General features: G+C 46.1%; 1 protein-coding gene across 1 annotated transcript in view; it reads left to right on the top strand.

The window, feature by feature from the left end:
• The first annotated feature begins 598 nt into the window (after window positions 1–598).
• The window catches only part of LOC119906888 (phosphatidylinositol 4-kinase beta-like), a 33,870-nt gene continuing 11,778 nt past the window's right edge, over window positions 599–22,690 (top strand). The window contains exons 1-7 of the mRNA XM_038724326.1: window positions 599–2,368; window positions 8,454–8,949; window positions 11,025–11,563; window positions 13,215–13,667; window positions 20,218–20,445; window positions 22,035–22,292; window positions 22,568–22,674. Coding sequence (XP_038580254.1) covers window positions 8,469–8,949; window positions 11,025–11,563; window positions 13,215–13,667; window positions 20,218–20,445; window positions 22,035–22,292; window positions 22,568–22,674 — 2,066 coding nt within the window. The 5' untranslated portion in view covers window positions 599–2,368; window positions 8,454–8,468. The remainder of the gene's footprint in view (window positions 2,369–8,453; window positions 8,950–11,024; window positions 11,564–13,214; window positions 13,668–20,217; window positions 20,446–22,034; window positions 22,293–22,567; window positions 22,675–22,690) is intronic.

A 22,690-nucleotide genomic window follows, 5' to 3' on the forward strand; every position in this document is an offset into this window, starting at 1 on the left:
TTTTGCTTCCTTCCTTGTCCTCTTTTGCTTCCTTTCCTTGTCCTCTTGCTTCCTTTCCTTGACATCTTTTGCTTCTTTCCTTTCCATGTCCTCTTTTGTTTCCTTTCTTTGTCCAATTGCTTCCTTTCCTTGTCATCTTTTGCTTCTTTCCTTTCCTTGTGCTCTTTTGCTTCCTTTCATTGTCCTCTTGCTTCCTTTCCTTGACATCTTTTGCTTCTTTCCTTTCCTTGTCCTCTTGCTTCCTTTCCTTGACATCTTTTACTTCCTTTCCTTGTCCTCTTGCTTCCTTTTCTTGACATCTTTTGCTTCTTTCCTTGTCCTCTTGCTTCCTTTTCTTGACATCTTTTGCTTCTTTCCTTTCCTTGTCCTCTTGCTTCTTGTCCTCTTTCTTCCTTTCCTTGTCCTCTTGCTTCCTTTCCTTGACATCTTTTACTTCCTTTCCTTGTCCTCTTGCTTATTGTCCTCTTGCTTCCTTTCCTTGACATCTTTTACTTCCTTTCCTTGTCCTCTTGCTTATTGTCCTCTTGCTTCCTTTCCTTGACATCTTTTGCTTCTTTCCTTTCCTTGTCCTCTTGCTTCCTTTCCTTGACATCTTTTGCTTCTTTCCTTTCCTTGTCCTCTTGCTTCTTGTCCTCTTTCTTCCTTTCCTTGTCCTCTTTTCCTTTCCCCACTTTCTTATCTGCTCTCTTTTAATCTTCTCCTTGTTTCCTCTGTTGGTCACTGGGTGGCGCTCTAATGCAGCTTTAATATAAATATAAATATCCAGATAGAAGTAATTAAAAAAATAGGAAATCTATAAATATTATGTAATATATAATATAATAAAGTCCTTACATAATGTAAGTACATTTTGACATGTTATTAACTGATTAATTATATAATATTATAAAATATTTTCATTGAAAAGAAGAAATTAATTTTATTTTTTTTACTAAATCCACCTGATAAAGTAATAAAAGGTAAATGTGACGGAATTAAAATGGTTTTAAAGGAAACACTGTTTATTTTAACCAAAGTGGAAGTAAAGTGGGCGAACGGCTGAATTTAATATATTTAATATACAACCGGAAACAGAACCAAAACCAACGGCGCTGTCAAGGTAACCTGAGTGAAATCGGAAGTGATGTAGTCTGGTCTTCAAATTAAAAGCTTTGTGAAAATGTCAAAATAGGTTCAAATAAATTCAAATGCAAGAAAATAAAACAGAAGCATATTCTGTCGTGCTATTAAAATCTGCAGGTCACATGGTGGTTCGTTCAAATATAAATATCAAAACTATTTTAATTGATTATTGTCAGGTTTTATATATTTAATATTTTCACTTTTTGTCTGGTACATGTAAAAGTTCTGGGGAAAAGTACAAATACACACAGGTGGTACATTTGTCATGTATAATTTAATCTGTAAACATGCTTTTCAAGTTTAATAATTTACATTTATATTTTCTATAAGGTCTATGTGTGGCCCTGCGATGGCCTGGCGACCTGTCCAGGGTGGACCACGCCTTTCTCCCGATGTCAGCTGGGATTGGCTCCAGCCCCCCGCGACCCTGTACGCAGGATAAGCTGTTGATGACGGATGGATGGATTTTCTGCAAGACTTAACAGTCTTTTATACATAAAAAATATACATTACATATATACATAAATACTTTTTGTACAGTGAAATGATAAATACATAAATACATGGCAGCAAGTAATGATTGTTTTCGCTATTCATTAATATGCAGATGATTTTCTGGACTAATCAATATATAATGTGAAGCACAAAGCGACGTCTTGAAATTATTTGTAATAGTTTCCAAGACTCTCGACTGTTTTCAGGTTGTTTTGTAAGTAATTATCATATGTTAGAAAGTAAAAGAGGTGAAAATTGTTTAACTTTCGACTGATCGACTACTTTATTGACTAATCAGTTCAGCTGTAAACATATATAAAATAAGTGTTGAGGTTTAAATCTGTTTTTATACAGATTTATATTCAGGATTCTTGAAACAGGAAACACATACTAGAAACTTATCTTTTACATAAACATGAATAACCGACAAAAAAAAAAACATGTTCAAATTCCTATTGTTTTTTTGTGCTTTTATTGTGTAAACATTTACCGGAAGCTCCGGTCGTTTCGGACTGCGGCTGCCTTGACGGATGTTGCGTCACTGCTGCTTTTAAAGCAGGCAGAGTCAAACCCGATCCGAGCGGAGCCAGGCCAGAAACCCCGGACCCTATGGATCGCATCAGAACCTGAAGCCAGGACTACATCCTGGATTAAAGTCCTCGATTCAACTCGGAAACTCCCGGGACGAAACGCGGATTACAGCCCGAGTGTCGGGACGTTTAAACCGGAGTGAAGACGCTTCAGTTACCCGGTAGGTCTCCTCCCGGACCGGCTCGGTTCTCCTCCGGGCTCCTGTTCGCTTTCTCGGTGTGTGTGTTGGATTTTACTCGGTTAAACTAGCTGCTGGCCGCCCGGGTTCAACCCCCGGGCCGCGGGCCTGCTGCAGCCCGGCTCTCCGCCTCCTTCCTCCGGTCAGTTTCCACCAGGAGGGAGCGGCTCTCCGCCTCCTCCTGCGATTATACTCGCAAATATCTCCGTAATACTCAGTGATCCTGCGCGTTTAGCTCCTCTGCTGCAGTACTTCTACAGTAAAACTGCAGTATTAAGCTGTTTCCAGAAGTATTCACCGTGTATTTGTGGTACAATGTGTCCATAATACCAGTATAAAAACATCAACATGTTGCTGTGGGACTCCAGCTCACAGCGGAGGATCAATCACTTTGATTGTTTTGCGTGGTCCCGTGTCTCAGCTGTGACGTAGTGATAATAAACTTCACACTTTGCCCTGAACTGCACACGTCACTTCGCGTCACACCTTCCTCCAGACGCTGCGTTTGTTGACGCTCTGTAAAACTCAGCGTTCAGGTGGGAGAACCGCACACCTCTGACCGGAAACAAGATCAAAGCCTTTAAATCTCATTTCACCACAAATAACGCGTTAGTGTGATAGCAGCAGTTAGCTTAGCATAATCAGCCTCTATTGTGAACTTTATGAACGCCACTAACTCACAGATCCGTGTGTGCAGACAGAAACAAAACTACATGTACAAAGATTTATCTCAGGCTATGCCAACTTGTGATGCATTGCTCCCAGGATGCATTGCTCCCAGGATGCATTGCTCCCAGCTGCGGTCGTGCGCCTTGTAAACATCAGTGTTTGTTCGGCAGAGTTTCAGCTCTGTTGGCAAAGCTTCAGTGTAACGAGCCGGCAGGAACAAACTGAAGCTGAAAAGTGAACCGGTGGCTGCTGAAACCTGAGTCTGACGCCGCGCTGTGATTGGAAGATTCACTGTCTGATGCAGGTGTGTGTGACATCATCAGTTGCACACCTTCCTCTTCTTCTTCTCACCTTGCACCAAAAAAGTTTTGAACCGGCTTCAGCTGCAACGATAATAAAACAGGATTTCTGTGATTTTTAAGTTCGATACCGATTTCGATATGTGAGATTTTTAAAATCCGATCGCCGATATTTCGGCTGATATTGGGGGTTTTTCCCCCCTTGTTTTAAGGAACTCGTGACATAAACAAAGATTATCCCTAAACTGTTATGTTGAAACCTCCCTAAGACACAGGACATAATGCAGTGTAAAAATACACTTTTTCATCGTTTTAAATAGTACTTTGAACAAAAGTACAACAAAATATATCGTTTTGATGAATAAAAGTCAAAAACTACAAAACATGTAAAAAAAAAAATATCTTTGTTATAAATTATGGAGTACTACTACTAATGAACATTAAAGTAAATAGTGTATTCTGGGGGCAGCAAAACAGAAACTATAAAAATGACCCATATACCACTACTGCTATTACTACGAATAATACCACACATCACATCTAATGTCATTGCTATAATAATGATAATAAGCAGGGCTCTCCTACAGAGGCAAATAATTATATATATATATATATATATATATATATATATATATATATATATATATATATATATATATGTCATGCAGTAGTTCTGACCTTCCATATAATCTGCCACGATGACCACTTTCTAAAACATGTTGTGACCCAGAGGAAACGCTGCTGTTTAATTAATCTAATGCTAAATGACGGTCTACAGTTAGGAGCAGCAACTCTGAGATTTCACACTAGCGTTTCAAATTCAAAAGAAGAGGCAACGTTACAGAACTTCGTTGTTAGATTCTGGTTTAATCATTTCTGACCCGCCGACTGTAACTAGAGACGAGCAGCTCGCAGATATATTTAGAATACGTCAAACGTTACAGTTTAATCTGGGGCTGGACGATACGGCCGAAAATGTTATCACGATAAAAAGTTTCAAATCTTTCGATATCGATAATTATCACGATAAGTATCAAATAGTTTTTTCTTGCGTTTAAAGGCTGATTTTTGAAGTTGAAGAAACCTGATGGTTAATTGTGGTTTAAACTTCTCTTTATGGTCAAACAGTGGATCAGTTCACAAATCTGAGAGAGAACATTCAAAATATTCATGATAAAATCTTTGTCAACAAATATCTCCAAGTAAAATTAAGTAAAAGCTTTTTCAGTCCTTTAACATCTAAATAAGAAAACTTTAGTCCCAATGCTTGTGATTGAGCGGGTTTGTCACACAGGGACGACAACGGGATGAATCTGTAACTGTGTGACTGTTTAAAACGATTTAAAAGGATGAAACGGTTTGAAATGAAGAGGCTGTGTGAAATAAATCCAAAGATCCCGTCTGAGTATTACAGCCGTTCTGAATAAACAAACACCCGTTTGACTGACTTTGATTTTTTCCCCGAAGTGCGCCAAAAAAACCCACAATTTAAAATCATTTGCAGCCACAAAAAGATCCAGATTCAGGATCTTAAACACAAACTGAGATTCTGTTTCTGCAAAAGAGCCTCAAATATGTTGAATCAGATTAATTAATACTTTATTTATTCTCCTAAACAAGGTGAACAGGAGACAAATTACGTTTAAACTGATGCCGTTTTCAGTGCGTCAGTCGAGCAAATACAAGAGTTTCATGTACGATATTACGGAGGTGACTGCTTGTAAAAACACGTTACGTGACATAAAACACGGTTTTATTTCTTCACTGAACTCGTCTCGTTCAGCGAGTCGACTGTTTGTGTGAATAAATGTTTAAACTCAGAGGAAGTCATTTGGTTTCCTCTCTTTTCAAACGGGGACTCCAGATCAGTACCTGGGTCGTCCCTGTGTGGCCCCTCCAGCCGGCGACGTCACTACTCAGAGGGAGGCCCCTTCCTGCAGGTCGGTTATAAAGGGGCGGAGCTCCGGTGCACAAGCATTGCGTGAAAGTGCGTTTTTGTTTTTTTTACCCAATAAACAGCTTCACCAAAAGGAACGTCGGCGTCCCTGAGTTAGATTCAGAGTCCGCCTCCTTTTCTTCCTGCAGTCAGGACGCGTTAATATTAACGAGCTTCACTGAGCGTTTGGAGGCTCGGACATGGCGCTCCCTCACAGGCGCCACATTTCAAGTTGATTGTGATTTATAAAGGGAACTTTATACTTTATAAGTGTGCGTACGCTCAGTTTTACAAGTCTCACGTACACTTTTAGTGAGGTTTCTACTCCGTTTTATAAATGAGACCCCAGATGTTTAATTAACGTAAACCTTTTTAATCGCCGTCTTCACAATTGGCTAATTTGGATTTGAAAAAAACGTTCGGCCCTAAACTGCATCGATTCAAAACTTTCTGTACCAACGAGTCATTTCAACACCAACATTTAGACTCTTTAGATTTGCTGTTTGGTTACGTACAATATTAATTTCTCTGATGTTAGAGGAGGCGTTCTTCCTCTTAAACGCTTGTTTCTCAAAGTGTTGACCGACGTCCAGCCGGAGTCTCGATAAGAACGAACTCTTTAACTCAGTTCAGAAACACGGACTCTTCTCTGACGTGAAGTTATCGATTGATTCAGAACACGTCACCTTTTTATTGTTCCTGCAGAAGAAGAGCTGATAAAACGGGACCGAAGGTCAGAAACTTTCTACGCCTCAGTCTCTCTCCTTTTTTTCCAACGTGACGACCAATCAGCAGGTCAAAGGTCAAACAGCAGTTACTCATTCAAAACAGTACTCAGATGTCCCTGTGTAGAAATACTACTGGATTAGTGATGCATTCAGGTGCAGCTGGTGAAGGAGGAGCTGCTTTATATTCCGCCGGCAGCTTCGTCAATAATATATTGTTGCTTTAAATCATCGTTTATTTTATTACACAGTTTTCCTGGTTTGGAGTCTGCGACGCTTCTTAGTCTCTCATGACATCATGCTCAGCCCCTCTGTGAACGCCGCCTCCATGGCAACGTGTGTGATGGTTTCCAGATGTGATGCGTGGGCGGCGGCCTGCTTCACCCTCCTCCACACACGTGTGATGACATCATGCACGGTCTCCCCACATGTTTGTCAGATGAAGCTGCTGCCGATGATGATGATGTCATCAGGATGAATGTTTTTTTAATGTCTGAAACAGATTTTTTGGGAAAGTCTTTTTTAACGTTGCTGGAACAGCTGGAACAGCTGGAACATGGCGCCAGTTTGTTAGTTTACCATTTACAATCGTTGACCGTACCTTTAAAGTAAAACTTCCAGGTACTCGTACTTTTTATTTTATAAATAAATATAAATATGCGAGCCTAGCTTAGCACAAAGACTGGAAGCAGGGAGAATATGCTAGCTTAGCACAAAGACTGGAAGCAGGGAGAATATGCTAGCTTAGCACAAAGACTGGAAGCAGGGAGAATATGCTAGCTTAGCACAAAGACTGGAAGCAAGGAGAATATGCTAGCTTAGCAAAAAGACTGGAAGCAGGGAGAATATGCTAGCTTAGCACAAAGACTGGAAGCAGGGAGAATATGCTAGCTTAGCACAAAGACTGGAAGCAAGGAGAATATGCTAGCTTAGCACAAAGACTGGAAGCAAGGAGAATATGCTAGCTTAGCACAAAGACTGGAAGCAGGGAGAATATGCTAGCTTAGCACAAAGACTGGAAGCAAGGAGAATATGCTAGCTTAGCACAAAGACTGGAAGCAAGGAGAATATGCTAGCTTAGCACAAAGACTGGAAGCAAGGAGAATATGCTAGCTTAGCACAAAGACTGGAAGCAAGGAGAATATGCTAGCTTAGCACAAAGACTGGAAGCAAGGAGAATATGGTAGCCTAGCTTAGCACAAAGACTGGAAGCAAGGAGAATATGGTAGCCTAGCTTAGCACAAAGTCTGGGAGCAGGGAGAATATGCTAGCCTAGCTTAGCACAAAGTCTGGGAGCAGGGAGAATATGCTAGCCTAGCTTAGCACAAAGTCTGGGAGCAGGGAGAATATGCTAGCTTAGCTTAGCACAAAGTCTGGGAGCAGGGAGAATATGCTAGCCTAGCTTAGCACAAAGTCTGGGAGCAGGGAGAATATGCTAGCCTAGCTTAGCACAAAGTCTGGGAGCAGGGAGAATATGCTAGCCTAGCTTAGCACAAAGACTGGGAGCAGGGAGAATATGCTAGCCTAGCTTAGCACAAAGTCTGGGAGCAGGGAGAATATGCTAGCTTAGCACAAAGTCTGGGAGCAGGGAGAATATGCTAGCCTAGCTTAGCACAAAGACTGGGAGCAGGGAGAATATGCTAGCCTAGCTTAGCACAAAGTCTGGGAGCAGGGAGAATATGCTAGCCTAGCTTAGCACAAAGTCTGGGAGCAGGGAGAATATGCTAGCTTAGCACAAAGTCTGGGAGCAGGGAGAATATGCTGTTGCTGCTGTTTCCTGTGAGGTTCAGTGTTTCCTTTAAAACTGCATATAAAGCAGCAGACGAGTGAAGAGTCAGCAGCTTCAGGAGGTCAGACAGAAACCGGGTCAGCTGCTGGTCTGTGATCTGAGTGACGCCGGAGGAAACATGAAGTCTAACAAGGAGGAGAGGAAACAGAAACAGACATCTTCCTCTTCACAGAGAGGAGGAGGATGAAGATCACCTGCGTCACAAACACAGATTCCACACTGATTTCCTCAGATTTGTTGAGACCCGACAGGCTGAAGACGTTCAGATCATAGTAGAGATTAATAATAAAGATCTTCAGCAGCCCTGCTCGGGGTCGATGCAGGGAGATCCGAACAAAGCGCTTATCAGTTTATCAACAAATGTTCACGCCTGCCGCTTCTCGTCAGGGTTTATCAGCAGGAAGAATTTAGGAAGGTCTGTGATCGGAGCGGTCGGATAAAATGTACTTCCCGTTCAGACGGGTTGGCGTGCAGGCGCCGGGGGCGTTACATAAAACACACCTTGATGCGTGGGTGGGAGGGGAAGCAGAGACACGACGCACACACCCAGCCTCTCCGTGGTGTTTGTGTGTGAAACATTAACTGTTTGTTGACCAGCTGAAACGTTAAATAATTAATCATCTCATCATTAACATTTTTCTCCCTGTAGGCCTCCACTTCCAAAATGGCCGACGCCGAGGTCTCCCTGTCCCCGGCTCTGCTGCCGCTCCACCTTAGCCCCTCCCACTCAGCCCCACCCGCTCCACCTGCCTCCTCCTCCTCCCCCACCACCTTCTCCTGCCCCTCCTCCCCCTCCAGCGCCTCCTCTTCCTCCTCGTCTTCATCCTCCTCCTCTTGTTCTGAGAGCTCCTCTGACTGCCCTGCCCACCATCACCACCATCATCACCACCACCACCACCCCCGTCCCCAGCTGCAGCTGCCCCCGCCCCCCCTCAGCGAGCAGCCGTCCTCCCCCAGCGCCAGCCCCCGCAGCTCCAGCCCCAGCGGGAGCATCGGCAGCACCGGCAGCCTCGGCAGCAGCAGCAGCGCCAGCGAAGGCATCGGCAGCAGCGGCACGTCGAGCGGCGGCGACCCGCGGGGGCCCAGCCCCCCTCTGGATGTCATCTCGGAGGACGCCATGGAGATGGATCTGGGGGTCGACCAAGGTAACTGGGCAGAACAGATTGTTTTAGGTTGTTATCACCAAGCAGGGCTCCACAGTAATGATGGCCGGGGCCGGTGAAAAGTAACGGGGCCGGTGCAACGCCATTATTCAATAACTAAAAAATCACATTAGCGAATCAAAATCCTGCCGTTGTTGTTTTGCACCGTGTAAGAGTTGTAGTGATGTGACGAGTTGGTGTTAATGTTTGACTACTTCTCAGCTGATTTATTCCCTCAGTAAACACTTTCCTAATGAGTTTATGGTCTCAGTCGCTAGAATATGCTAGCCTAGCTTAGCACAAAGACTGGGAGCAGGGAGAATATGCTAGCCTAGCTTAGCACAAAGACTGGGAGCAGGGAGAATATGCTAGCCTAGCTTAGCACAAAGACTGGGAGCAGGGAGAATATGCTAGCCTAGCTTAGCACAAAGACTGGGAGCAGGGAAAATATGCTAGCCTAGCTTAGCACAAAGACTGGAAGCAGGGAGAATATGCTAGCCTAGCTTAGCACAAAGACTGGAAGCAGGGAGCATATGCTAGCCTAGCTTAGCACAAAGACTGGGAGCAGGGAGCATATGCTAGCCTAGCTTAGCACAAAGACTGGGAGCAGGGAGAATATGCTAGCCTAGCTTAGCACAAAGACTGGGAGCAGGGAAAATATGCTAGCCAAGCTTAGCACAAAGACTGGAAGCAGGGAGAACATGCTAGCCTAGCTTAGCACAAAGACTGGGAGCAGGGAGAATATGCTAGCCTAGCTTAGCACAAAGACTGGGAGCAGGGAGAATATGCTAGCCTAGCTTAGCACAAAGACTGGGAGCAGGGAGAATATGCTAGCCTATCTTAGCACAAAGACTGGGAGCAGGGAGAATATGCTAGCCTAGCTTAGCACAAAGACTGGGAGCAGGGAGAGATTTGTACGTCAGGAGGAGGATTTTATATTTGATCCGGGACTTAACTGGCAGCCAGTGAAGCTTCTTCAGGACGGGAGTGATGTGAAGTCCAAGTTTTGTGTGAGCATTCTAGCTGCAGAGTTCTGGACATGCTGGAGTCTGTCAGTAGTTCTTTATGTCCCTCAGGCAGTTAATAAGCGACACTGGTGGAAGGGGAGTAAGAGGTTTAGTGCTGATGTAGAGCTGGGTGTCATCAGCGTAGCAGTGGAAGTGTAGTTTCCGGGTGATCAACCTAAGAGGTGGCATGTAGATATTGAATAGTAGCTGGCCAAGCACCGATCCTGGAGGCACGCCGTGTGAGACTGGCGCCAATTCAGAGCAGATGCCCTTAAGGGTGATGTTGCCTGTTGGTGAGGTAGGATTGAAACCAGGAATACCAGTGAGGCCAGTGAGTTCGGAGAGGCGAGTGAGAAGAATGGTGTCGAAGGCTGCAGAGAGGTGGAGAAGAATTAAGCAGCATCGAACACACAGGGAGCAGATGTTGGTTTCGGTTGTTTGACAGGCTGCGTCATTAACAAGCAAGCGGCTCACCTGCTGCCGTGATAACGGGTGGCGGATGGGAAGATACGGGAAAAAGACGACAGCGTAGTCTGCCGACGCCTCCCTCTGCTGCTGGTTTAGGTGGCTGATTTGAGAGATTACTACAGCTGTATGAAACCAAAATAAATATTTTAATTGCAATAAATGGATCAAAACGATGCTGAAAAAACGACAACATGATGCAGATTTGTTAAACATGCGACTTTTAAAATGCTCGTTTTCTGAATGGAGTTCTGTACGATCAGGGAGATGCTATGCTAACTTGTTCACAGGCAGCTGGAATCAAGTTACAGACTCACCAGGTAGATCAGCTTCCTCGCTTTCTTTTCTCCGAGCAATGTCCAGTGTTTGTCGTTTTTTTTAATGCATTTTGCGTTGACTTTGTATGTAATCGCTCCGTCCCCAACCCTCACGTCGCACTTGGTCTGAAAGTTACAAACTGTTGAAGAAATATTGTGAGCGAGCTTCAGGTGTGAAGAAGTTTCGGCGTAGCGTAGCGTGGTTTATCGAGCCCGGCCGAGGAGATCCAAGAATATTCCTTAACACCGTGGTTACGATCCGTCTGACCTCTTTGTTTTCTGCTTCCAGTCATCGACCCGGAAGTGGCTCTGAAGGCTTGCCAGGAAGTTCTCCTCAAGGTCAAGCTGCAGAACAAGGAAGCGCCTGAACAACAACAACAACAACAACAACAACAACAACAACACTACACAGACGTAACAGAGTGCTCCAGCCCACAGTGGCACATCAGCCCGGACACCAGCTCCATCAAAGAAGAAGACGAGGACGAGGAGGCTAGTTCTAGGAAGGATGGGGAAAAACAAGGCACTTCCCAGCGAGACCCACCTCCTTCTGCCCAGCAGGGGTCGTCTTTACTGCCGGCGGCGGCGGCGGCTTCGTCGTCATCGTCTAAACAGTCGTGGCTGCTGCGCCTCTTCGAGTCCAAGCTGTTTGACGTTTCGATGGCGATCTCCTACCTGTACAAGTCCAAGGAGCCGGGGGTGCAGGCGTACATCGGGAACCGCCTCTTCAGTTTCCCCGACAGCGAGGTGGACTTCTACCTGCCGCAGCTGCTCAACATGTACGTGCACATGGACACCGAGGTGGGAGACGCCATCAGACCGTACCTGGTGAGTCCTCAGACACCTGATTAGTAAGGCATAGTGCGAATGGACTGTAAAGCGGGTTGGTCGTCCCCGTTTCCTTTTAAAGGCCAAAAGATGAATCTTATTTGTCAGGGGATCCCACAATCCAGCCTCTTTGGGTAAACCTACAGTCCCCTCAAAGTCTTTGAACAGGAAGGCAAGTTCCTTTGTTTTTGTTGTTCCCTGAAGACGTTTGGGTTTAAGATCAAAAGATGAGACAAGAGTTTCAGCTTTTACTTCCTGGTATTCACGTCTACATGTGTTAAACAATCAGGACAAAGCACCGTTTGTATCAGACCACAGCATTGAGCAAAAGTAAAGGAACAAATCATCTTAAAGGAAATAACATTTAATATTTGGTGGCAGAACTCTTGCTTGCAATAACTGCCTGAAGCCGGCGACACATCGACATCACCAAACTGTTCATTCTTCATTCCCCTGATGAAGTCCTTTGTTTTGTTGGCAGTGTGCTTTGGCTCATTGTCCTGCTGCACGATAAACTTCCTCCACATTAGTTTCAATGCATTTCTCTGTAAACTGGCAGACAAAATGTTTCTGTCCACTTCTGACTTCATTCTGCTGCGACCATCATCAGTGACATCATCAATAAATATTACTGAGCCTGTTCCAGAAGCAGCCGTGACATCACCTCCAGCAGGCTTCACAGATGAGCTTGTTTGCTTCAGATCATCAGCACTTCCTTTCTTTCTCCATCACTTTGCTAGACATTAATCTGGTCTTTGGTCTCATCAGTCCATCAGATTGTGTTCCAGACCTTTTGCAGCTCATCTCTGTACTTCTTTGCAAATTTCAGTCTGGCCTTCCGAGTCTTCTTGCTGATGAGAGGTTTGCATCTTGTGGTGCGGCCTCTAGATTTCTAGAGTCTTCTTCCAGCAGTGGATTGTGATACCTTCACTCTGCACTGTGGAGGTCGTTGCTGATGTTTTCTTCACAGCTCTCAACATATTTCTGTCATCAGCTACTGTTGTTTTCCTCGGCCGACGTGTTGGACGTCTGCTGCTCAGTACACCAGTATTTTCTGTCTTTTTCAGGACGTTCCACGTTGTTGTGCTCGATGTTTGTCCGATGACTCTGCTCGATTGTCCTGCTTTTCTCCCACAGACAGATCTCTGGTCTTCATGTTGTTTATCCTCTTTAACAGGAAATGCTGTCTTTATAGGTTTGAACCAAGGAGGAAAACTGAGACTAGTCATGCAGAGATATTTAATGTTTGGACCATCAAGCTAAAAGGCAACAAGAAACATCAGTCACATGTTCCAGTATGGCGGTTTGTCCTGATTGTTTAACTCATCTAGACGTGAATACCAGCAAATAAAAGCTGAGATTCTGAACTCTTGTCTCATCTTTTGATCTTAAACCCAACTGAAACAAAGGAATCTGCCTTCCTGTTCCACGACTTTTGGAGGAGACAGTGTGCCCTGGTGCTGGACAGGATTAGGGATCAGCTCATTACCATAGACGGAAGCCTGGACGGCTCATGGGACTCAATCCGCAGTCTGTCCTTGTGGTCGTACTACCGAGCCGAATGGCCCCGGGCCCCGTTGGAAAGCGTCTTGAACGAGCTGTAAGTGTAATCTTTGGTGTTTGATCTAACGTCTTTCTGCGCCTCTCTCAGATCCACCGCTGCAGAGGAAGTATAACCTTCTCGCTGCTGACGGCTTGGCTGCTGGGCGCTTACTCCTCCGACATGCACATCTCCACGCAGCGTCATTCCAGAGGCTCCAAACTCCGAAAGCTCATCCTGTCCGACGAACTCAAACCTTCTGCGCCGCCTTCCGACGCTCCCGAAGCAGCTTCGGCGTCCGTGTCCGACGGCCCGGCGTCCTCGCCGTCCCACCGCCGCTGTCACCGGAGGCACAACAGCAGCAACACGGAGTCCCCCCCCTCCTTCTCCACGGCCGGACCCGCCCCGGAGAGCCCCGTACAGGGGGAGGAGGAGGTGTTTGTCTCTCCGTCCAGGAGGACCCACCAGAGATCCAAGTCGGACGCCACCATGGCGAGCAGCGGACCCGGCTCCGGCCTCCGACGGACGGGGAGTAACCCCAAAGTGGAAGCTGTCCACGAGGAGGTGAGGACCAGAATCTTTATATCTGTCTCATTGTTGAGTCTCACGTGGGATTTATGACGGTTACGTCTGACCCTGGAGCGGCGACGCTGTTGTGTCGTCACAACTTCTCCTGAAACCAACGACCTTTTTGATTGTCGATCACTGAAACCAGCTTTTAAATGAAACTTCGGTTGTTTAAGGAACAATTAACAGTCAAGACAATAAAACAAATACTGCTTTCAAAAATGAACCTTTGACTGAGATCAGTCCTGTCGTGGACCAAATGTGTGTGAGCGCCGCTTATAGGCAAGTCGGCCGCCATCTTGGCAACGCCTCCAGGCAGCTGTATCAGACTGACCAGACCAGGCTCCTGTCTGAACGAATGGACAGAGAGCCAGAACTGCACTTTCACCGCGACATAAAAACTACGTCAATAGAATCGGCAGTAAAATCTGATGAAAATCACTGAAAAAGTTTCACAGTTTTTTGCCCCAAAATAAGGTTAAAAAAGCGTTTTTCCCGACCGGTTATGCTAATATTACGCATGCGTCACCGCTTCCGCGCAGTCGAAGTAAAACAGACTCTTACGTGAGTGGAGTCACACGATTGGCTGAAATGTTTCCCGTTTTGGCTGTTAAAAGCAGACAATTGGCTTTCTAGCGGGAGGGGCGCGATAACCGCCATCTTTGGCGTTACGGGCGTTCCCCGGAGGGACCAGGGTCTAAATTTAGTTCCAGGGTCTGTATTTTACCACACAAAAAGTCCCTGCTCGGGGGGGGGGGACTTTCCGAGACTAAAGGCTTTAACTCGAGCATGTCGACTGTTTTTCTGCGACTGCTCGTCTCTTTTCCACCGTCAGAGTTTTAATAAGCTTCCAAACTGTCGCCTCTTTATTTCTGTGTTGCTTTCTTTTAGGTTTTATCCAGTTTGTTTTTAAACGTGTAACAGACTTTCTCTCGTGTCTCCCACACAAAAAGCTGCTTTAATGCTCAAACACAGCCTGTAGTTTTTCTTATGTTCCAGTCCGATGTTCATTTATAAATGTTGCTCGTGGTTATAAATAATGATGTCTGTGCGTCGCCGTGCGTCGCCGTGCGTCGCCGTGCAGGCCTACGTCAGCCGGTTCATTTGCCTGATCTCCGCAGGTCTTTAGGCCGCGGTGGAAACGCACTTTTCACGTGTGAGACGGCGAGTTGCGTAGCGTGAACGGCCATCCGCACGAGGCTTAACGTGTTCACGGTCAAACACTAAGGCTGCATGTGGTCAAGATCAGATCCAGCTCTGACCGTTTGACACGCGACTCCGACGCCGCTCTAGAGAAGTCGTCACAGTTCTGCTCTAGATGGAGCCAGAATTAAACATGTGGCCCTTTTATTCCACCTGAGCGGCTGAGTCACCTGCGGGCTGCTGTCCGAGGTCCCGTCGCCCTCTTTGCTCTCTTTTGCAGAGAGGCCGACTGGTTTCCAGTCTGTGGCTCCTGAAGACAACTGGGGTTCATGCGTTTGAGAAAGGAGGGTGTGTTTTCGCCTGTTGTCACATTCTTGGCCGCTGGTTCAGTCACATGCGGGCCGAGGCCTTCCATTGGCCGGGAGCCAGACGCAGAGTGCAATGTGATTGGCTGAGAGCCACGTTTGGTTCTTCATGCACAAACACAGAGAGAGAGAAATATTTTTTCCTCTTTTCATCCTCCAAAAAAAGACAATTAAAAAGATGAGAGAGGGAGACGGAGGAGAGAGAAACGTGTAAACGTCTCTTCTGCTGACGTTCGCAGTTTCCTCTGGTTTTTATTTTAAGAGAAGGACGAGATACGAGCGGCTGAAGACGGAGAGTAAAACTTTAACAAAGCTCATATTATTTGACATCCTGACAAAGAGAAAATCTCCCTGAACGTGAAAAGAAAAGCTGCAGTGTTTATTTTTGAAGCAGAGAAAGTTCCTGACTGATAACAGCGAACACGTAGCCGAGAAAAGGTTTTTATAGATTCAGAGATTATAAAAGTTTATCTCAGCGGCTTTTTACCCAAAATGTTTGAAGAAGACAAAAGACACACGGCCTTTTTAAAGAGCTCAAACTGAACCCTGCACGCAGATGAAGTAATTCTTTCACAAGTCTAATTACGGTTAGAAGATTACAGAAGGCGCTCAGGGTTTGTGTAACACTCATTTCTCAACACGCAGTCAGTTTACTGAAGTAAAAAGTGTCATAATAAGAACCATCAGGTGCATCACTGCAAAACTGCTCGTTCTCTACAAAAAAAGCTCGACATTGTTCCTAAAGCCTCTTTGATTTGAGGTGATTAGCGTGAAGCTGAGAGCGAGCGACCAGGAGACCGTCTGTCTGTCTCTGCTGCTGTTAAATAAACTGTTGCAAAGAGACCCGTTCTGAACTCCTCACATATTTTAACAGTTTAAAGCTCCAGCACAGAAAAATCAGTCGAGACTTTGAAATAACAAAATTAGAGAGAAATCCTAAAGCTGAAAACAGATTGTTGTTGTTTCCTCTTCTTTTCTCTCCCATTAATCTTCGGGTTGATCTGGTGGTTTGGAGCTAACATTATGTCCAGTAGCTAAAACTAGCTAAATGTATTAAAAACAGAGCTTCAAACGTTTATCACAAGTCGTTAAAATGTTTGCAGCAGCCGCCCCTCGGCCCCAAAACCCAAACCAGCACAAATAAAAACTATTACTACTGGGAAATCTGCTAGTATGATTATTTATTAGGGGTGTGGAAAATATGCGATTTCTAGATGCATCGCGATGTGAACAGATTCACAAATGTCATCAATCTATTATCTAGAGGTCAACTGATAACAGCTCCGGACCGTCTGTGGCTCAAGATCACAATAATCAACTTACAAGACAAAAACGTGTAAATACACCAGAAGAGAGAAAAACAGGAACAGATGTATTGAGGTGGAGGGAACGTGGTTTGGTGCAGAGTGTAAATCTGACTCCATACTAAAAACAGCAGCAGCGGAGGTCAGTAATAACGCTGTAATATCTTAGCTACATTTATATAACTGGAAATATCCGCACTTCATTACTAACTACTGCTTTGGATTGTTGTTAAATACTTTGCTGTAAAAGTACCAAGTAGTCACAGAGAGAGAAAAATACATCTGTATCCTGTTTTGCAGTCACATCGTAGCCTCACAGTCGCCAGCCAAAATTAGCATCCCAGCTAACGTGAATCACAGATCAACCTTGCTAACCAAGCTGCCTGGCTCCGCCCCCTCTCGTCCAAATATGGTCACGTCTGGTTGCAAATAAAACCCAAGATGGCGACGGCCAAGATGCCAAACTGGAGGCTTCACAATGGAAGTCCGCAAATCAATATTAATGACAGAGGACGAATCCTGCAGTTTGTTCTTCAGTGCACAAACATTCAACAGGAAGTGCTCTGCCAAAATAAAATGCATACAAAGCGCTGCAGTATGCTGAAGTGGAGCCAGCGTGTAATGTTACATCTTAAAAACGCGGTTCCTCTTCTCGTTAAGTTCCTCTGATTCAATAATCCAACCTTAACATAAAAAGTTAAAGAGGAGTCAGAGAGCGAAGAAGAGAAACCTGCAGAGAAATAAAATCCTGCTGCAGAGAGAGAGAACAGATGTCTGACTCGGAGGAGGAGTGTTGGTTTACAGCCAGACACTGCAGACAACAACACAGTTTATATAACAGAGAGGCGATGAAACATCCTTCAAATCTAAATTACAGCAAACCAACAGCCACACACCAAACCCCATGTAAATTTAGGTGGTTTTTAGGGGAAGTTGTCTGCCTTGATATTAGTAAGTGACAGGAAATGACACCTTCAGATCTGTTGCACCGCAAAACAAAAAGAAAGTCCCAAAGTTTTATTTCTGGAAGTTAGAGCTGCACCTAAACGCCGATGTGTTTCAGTGTGGAGCAAAGAAAAGAACTGAGGCCCGTGACGTTAGTTTCATCTGTCTTCTCGCTCACACCTGGTCGTTAATCAAGCGGGCTCGTGCGGCGACGCAAAGGAAACAGGACCGGCGTGCTGACACCAGCTCGCCGATGGGGACAATTACAGTCAGAGGAATAATCACTGTTTCACGACTGTTATGCATTCATTAATTAACGACACCTGTAATGACTTAAGTTTGTTTCTAATATTTAATCACATTAACAATTATATTTCTATAAGTAAGGATTATTAATATAAGAGGAAACCGTTACTGAGCAGGGGAATAAACTGTAACCGTCATCAGCTGTCATGCAGTGGGATTCATTACAGTCCTGGAAGTTTATAAGCTCCTGATGTTATTGTTTTACACCTGCAACACTTTCTCAGCACAGACAGGATGTGACGCTAAATGTTCAGTGACTGAAGGTCTGCAGAGGACGACGTTCTTCCAGAAAGAACCTTTCGGAAAAGAAGCCATTTGCGCTGCGCTTGAAGCCGTTTCCTCCTTTAATGCCAAGTTTCAGACCAGATGATCCGTCGCCCTGGTCGGTCTCGACACTGCCGACTTCTGCCGTGTCTGTGGTGACCAGCCCGTGAACAGCAGCAGCCTCCAGGTCTCTGCAGGTCTCTGCAGGTCTCTGATAGGCTCGACACTTTCAGCTGCTGCACTGCTCGGGGGGGGTTAAGAAATCCAATTACATCTTTCTGCTGTTGTCTTCAAACTGACCAGTTCAGTCATGGAAAACACACGGAAAATGAGGGAAAAGATCCAATGTCCTGGAAAATCTCGTGCTGTCCTGGAAAATCTCGTGCTGTCCTGGAAAATCTCGTGCTGTCCTGGAAAATCATTTTAACCTGATGTTTAGCAGCAGCACGTCAGGTCACATGGTAGCCCAGGCTGTGCGTGAAACACACGTCCCTGCTGGCTGTGGTTGTTTTAATCAGACTAACGTTTCCTTCTCGACTTGTTTCAAACCGGCTTTAAAGTCAGACTTCAGCAGAGAGGAAACATATCGGTGCACAACCTGATCCCCGTCTGTCAAAGCAGCTGGTGAAGTCCAGGACACTGAGCTGAGCTTTGATCCTCAGTCAAACTACTGGATGTGTTCAGAGCCGAGGAAACTAACTTCTCCCGGGACGACACCAGAGCTGCTTCATTAAAACCACAGGAGCTCAGATACATTCGGTTTTTCACACATGCCAAAAAAAAAAAGCATCAAATCTTCACGTTTGTCCGGCAGATATTTTCTATTTGTGCTTCTGAAAATGACTAAAACAATAATTAGATTAGAAAAACAGCTGCTGGTCAATAATCTGTCTCCGTCCTGCAGCTGCATTATAAAGTTCTGTCCCTTTTTTAATAAAGTTCAGGCCTTTACATAATAAATACTTTATTAAACGCATTAATATTAAATAGAAACTGCTGCTTTCTGTGTTTCCTGCTGCAGAATCTGGGTCACGTAAACATCTCGTCTTCGAATCGTTTCCATGTGTCTGAACCGGGGGGGGGGGGGGGGGTTAAGCCATGTGATGAAACATGTGACGAGGTGACGCCCTCACTGACCGATGACGCCGGTCACATGACTGGACAGCGCCTCGTTTATTGGCTGGAGTTTGGTTTATGTGTTTCCAACAGACCAGAGTCTCTGGTGGATTTAAAGATATTTAAAAGAGAACGTGTGTTGGATTAAAACAGTTTTCAGATCACGAGACGTTATTGATTTGTGTATCGCTAAATAATATTTTATATAATATCTTAAGTCTGGGTAACGATAAAATGTAGGATGTGGGAAAGAAAATAGTTTATGGATAAAATAACCAGAGGAGAAATAATAATACAACATTTTAATACTTTAAGGCCTGATTATACTTTTACTGTTTACAGTGTGGTACTAGTACTTTTACTGCAGTAAATGACCTGAGTACTTCCTCCAGCTCTCTGTGTACCTGGAGCCGTGTTTACCTGGTTGTGGAGCTTCTCTGCCCTCTGGTGGAGAAACTGCTGAACTGCAGCTGATCTTTATATTTATATATATTACACTTTATTTTAAAAAAAAGGTTTCCTTTTTAATTATAAATTTTATTCTATTTCATTAATTTTATTATTTTAAATTGCATAATCAAGGGTCCAATTTCACAAATCAAAGTGCTCCTGTAGGTCACAAATACACACTGTACGTAAACTACATGTATGTAGTTTATGTACTGAAGCTTCTCTCTCGTCTGCAGAAAGAGGGCCTGAAATTTCGTCTGTTTTTCTCAACAATGTAAGATTTCGTCGTAATTTTTATTGTGAAGTTTTTAAATTCACGTTACAATTTAAGTCATGGAATAAAAAGTTGTCAATGAAATATTTGTCAAAATATTCATTGACAAAATGATCACTGCTGGCTTTTTACATTGTTCACGTCTCAAATAGGAGAAAAAAGAACCAAAACTCCTCGCAGCAGCGTTCCTCCTCCTCCTCCTAAATGTAATGAGGAAAACCAACTTGTTAAATCCCTAAACACCGAGCAGTGTTTTTCATTTTAAATAAAATCTAAAAATTTGAGTCGTTTCTTCTCAGTTTACCGAACTGAGACTCTATAGCTCAAAGACGTTGCATGTTTTCCCTCCTGATTGTTATTTCGTTGTCTCTGCGTCTCAGCCGGACCGTCTGCGTCCTCAGAGGGAGTTCGTGAAGTCCCTGCTCTGCATCGGGAAGCGTTTGGCCACGCTGCCCACCAAAGAGCAGAAGACCCAGCGGCTGATCTCAGAGCTATCACTGCTCAACCACAAGCTGCCGGCCCGGGTCTGGCTGCCCACCGCCGAACACCAGCACCACGTCTGCAGGATCCCCCACACCCAGGCCGTGGTGCTCAACTCCAAAGACAAGGTAACCGGAAACACACCTGAGCAGGGGAACACAACCTGAGCAGGGAGCAGGGGAACACAACCTGAGCAGGGGAGCAGGGGAACACAACGGGAGCAGGGGAACACAACCTGAGCAGGGGAGCAGGGGAACACAACCTGAGCAGGGGAACACAACCTGAGCAGGGGAGCAGGGGAACACAACGGGAGCAGGGGAACACAACCTGAGCAGGGGAGCAGGGGAACACAACCTGAGCAGGGGAGCAGGGGAACACAACCTGAGCAGGGGAGCAGGGGAACACAACCTGAGCAGGGGAGCAGGGGAACACAACCTGAGCAGGGGAACACAACCTGAGCAGGGGAACACAACCTGAGCAGGGGAACACAACCTGAGCAGGGGAACACAACCGGAGCAGGGGAACACAACGAGAGCAGGGGAACACAACGAGAGCAGGGGAGCAGGGGAACACAACGGGAGCAGGGGAGCAGGGGAACACAACGGGAGCAGGGGAGCAGGGGAACACAACGGGAGCAGGGGAGCAGGGGAACACAACCTGAGCAGGGGAGCAGGGGAACACAACCTGAGCAGGGGAGCAGGGGAACACAACCTGAGCAGGGGAACACAACCTGAGCAGGGGAGCACAACCTGAGCAGGGGAGCAGGGGAGCACAACCTGAGCAGGGGAGCAGGGGAGCACAACCTGAGCAGGGGAACACAACCTGAGCAGGGGAGCAGGGGAACACAACCTGAGCAGGGGAGCAGGGGAACACAACCTGAGCAGGGGAGCAGGGGAGCACAACCTGAGCAGGGGAACACAACCTGAGCAGGGGAGCACAACCTGAGCAGGGGAGCAGGGGAACACAACCTGAGCAGGGGAACAGGGGAACACAACCTGAGCAGGGGAACAGGGGAACACAACCTGAGCAGGGGAACAGGGGAACACAACCTGAGCAGGGGAACACACCTGAGCAGGGAGCAGGGAACACAACCTGAGCAGGGGAACAGGGGAACACAACCTGAGCAGGGGAACAGGGGAACACAACCTGAGCAGGGGAACAGGGGAACACAACCTGAGCAGGGGAACAGGGGAACACAACCTGAGCAGGGGAACACACCTGAGCAGGGAGCAGGGAACACAACCTGAGCAGGGGAACACAACCTGAGCAGGGAGCAGGGAACACAACCTGAGCAGGGGAACACAACCTGAGCAGGGAGCAGGGAACACAACCTGAGCAGGGGAACACAACCTGAGCAGGGAGCAGGGGAACACAACCTGAGCAGGGAGCAGGGAACACAACCTGAGCAGGGAGCAGGGGAACACAACCTGAGCAGGGAGCAGGGGAACACAACCTGAGCAGGGAGCAGGGGAACACAACCTGAGCAGGGAGCAGGGGAACACAACCTGAGCAGGGAGCAGGGGAACACAACCTGAGCAGGGAGCAGGGGAACACAACCTGAGCAGGGAGCAGGGGAACACAACCTGAGCAGGGAGCAGGGGAACACAACCTGAGCAGGGAGCAGGGAACACAACCTGAGCAGGGGAGCACAACCTGAGCAGGGAGCAGGGGAACACAACCTGACCACCTCCTCCTCTCTCTCCTCCCTCCTCCTCAGGCTCCGTACATCATCTACGTGGAGGTGTTGGAGTGCGAGAGCTTCGAGACGTCTCCTCTTCCCGTCCGGATCCCGGAGACGAGGATCCGCTCGGCTCGTTCTGCGGAGAACCTGGACTGTGGCGGTGGCGTCACCGCGGCTAACGCTAACGGCGGGATGACATCAGAGCACCGAGCAGGAAGTTTCTCCACCGTTCCGAACTACGACAACGACGACGAGGCGTGGGCCACCGACGACATCGGGCAGCTGCAGGTGGAGGTGAGACGACCCTTTGTTTGATTGTTAGCGTTATATTGATTTGAACTCGCGATAACGGTTTACACACTGCATCAAGTGTTTACAATGTGTTAAAGAAAAGGTCCGTAAATACATGAACCACAATAAAACAGTCACACCTGTGGACACCTGAACAGGTGTTTCCACAGCTGGTTAACCTTTTCAGTGCCCAAACAAAAAGCACGCCGCTAATGAATAATCCGTGACAGGTTTTTGGTGAAGCAGGAACAGCTAAATATAAAGTGTGTGTGTTGCAGGGGGAGGCTCAGACCAGCAGCAGCGATAACATCAGTCAGTTTTCAGTCGACAGCATCACGAGTCTGGAGAGCAAAGAGCCGGTTTTCATCGCCGCCGGAGACATCAGGTACGTTGCACGCCAT

Source organism: Micropterus salmoides, unplaced genomic scaffold (genome assembly GCF_014851395.1).
Source record: "Micropterus salmoides isolate LMB-PRFRI ecotype aquatic unplaced genomic scaffold, ASM1485139v1 Ms_hic_scaffold_17, whole genome shotgun sequence".
Lineage (NCBI taxonomy): Eukaryota > Metazoa > Chordata > Actinopteri > Centrarchiformes > Centrarchidae > Micropterus > Micropterus salmoides.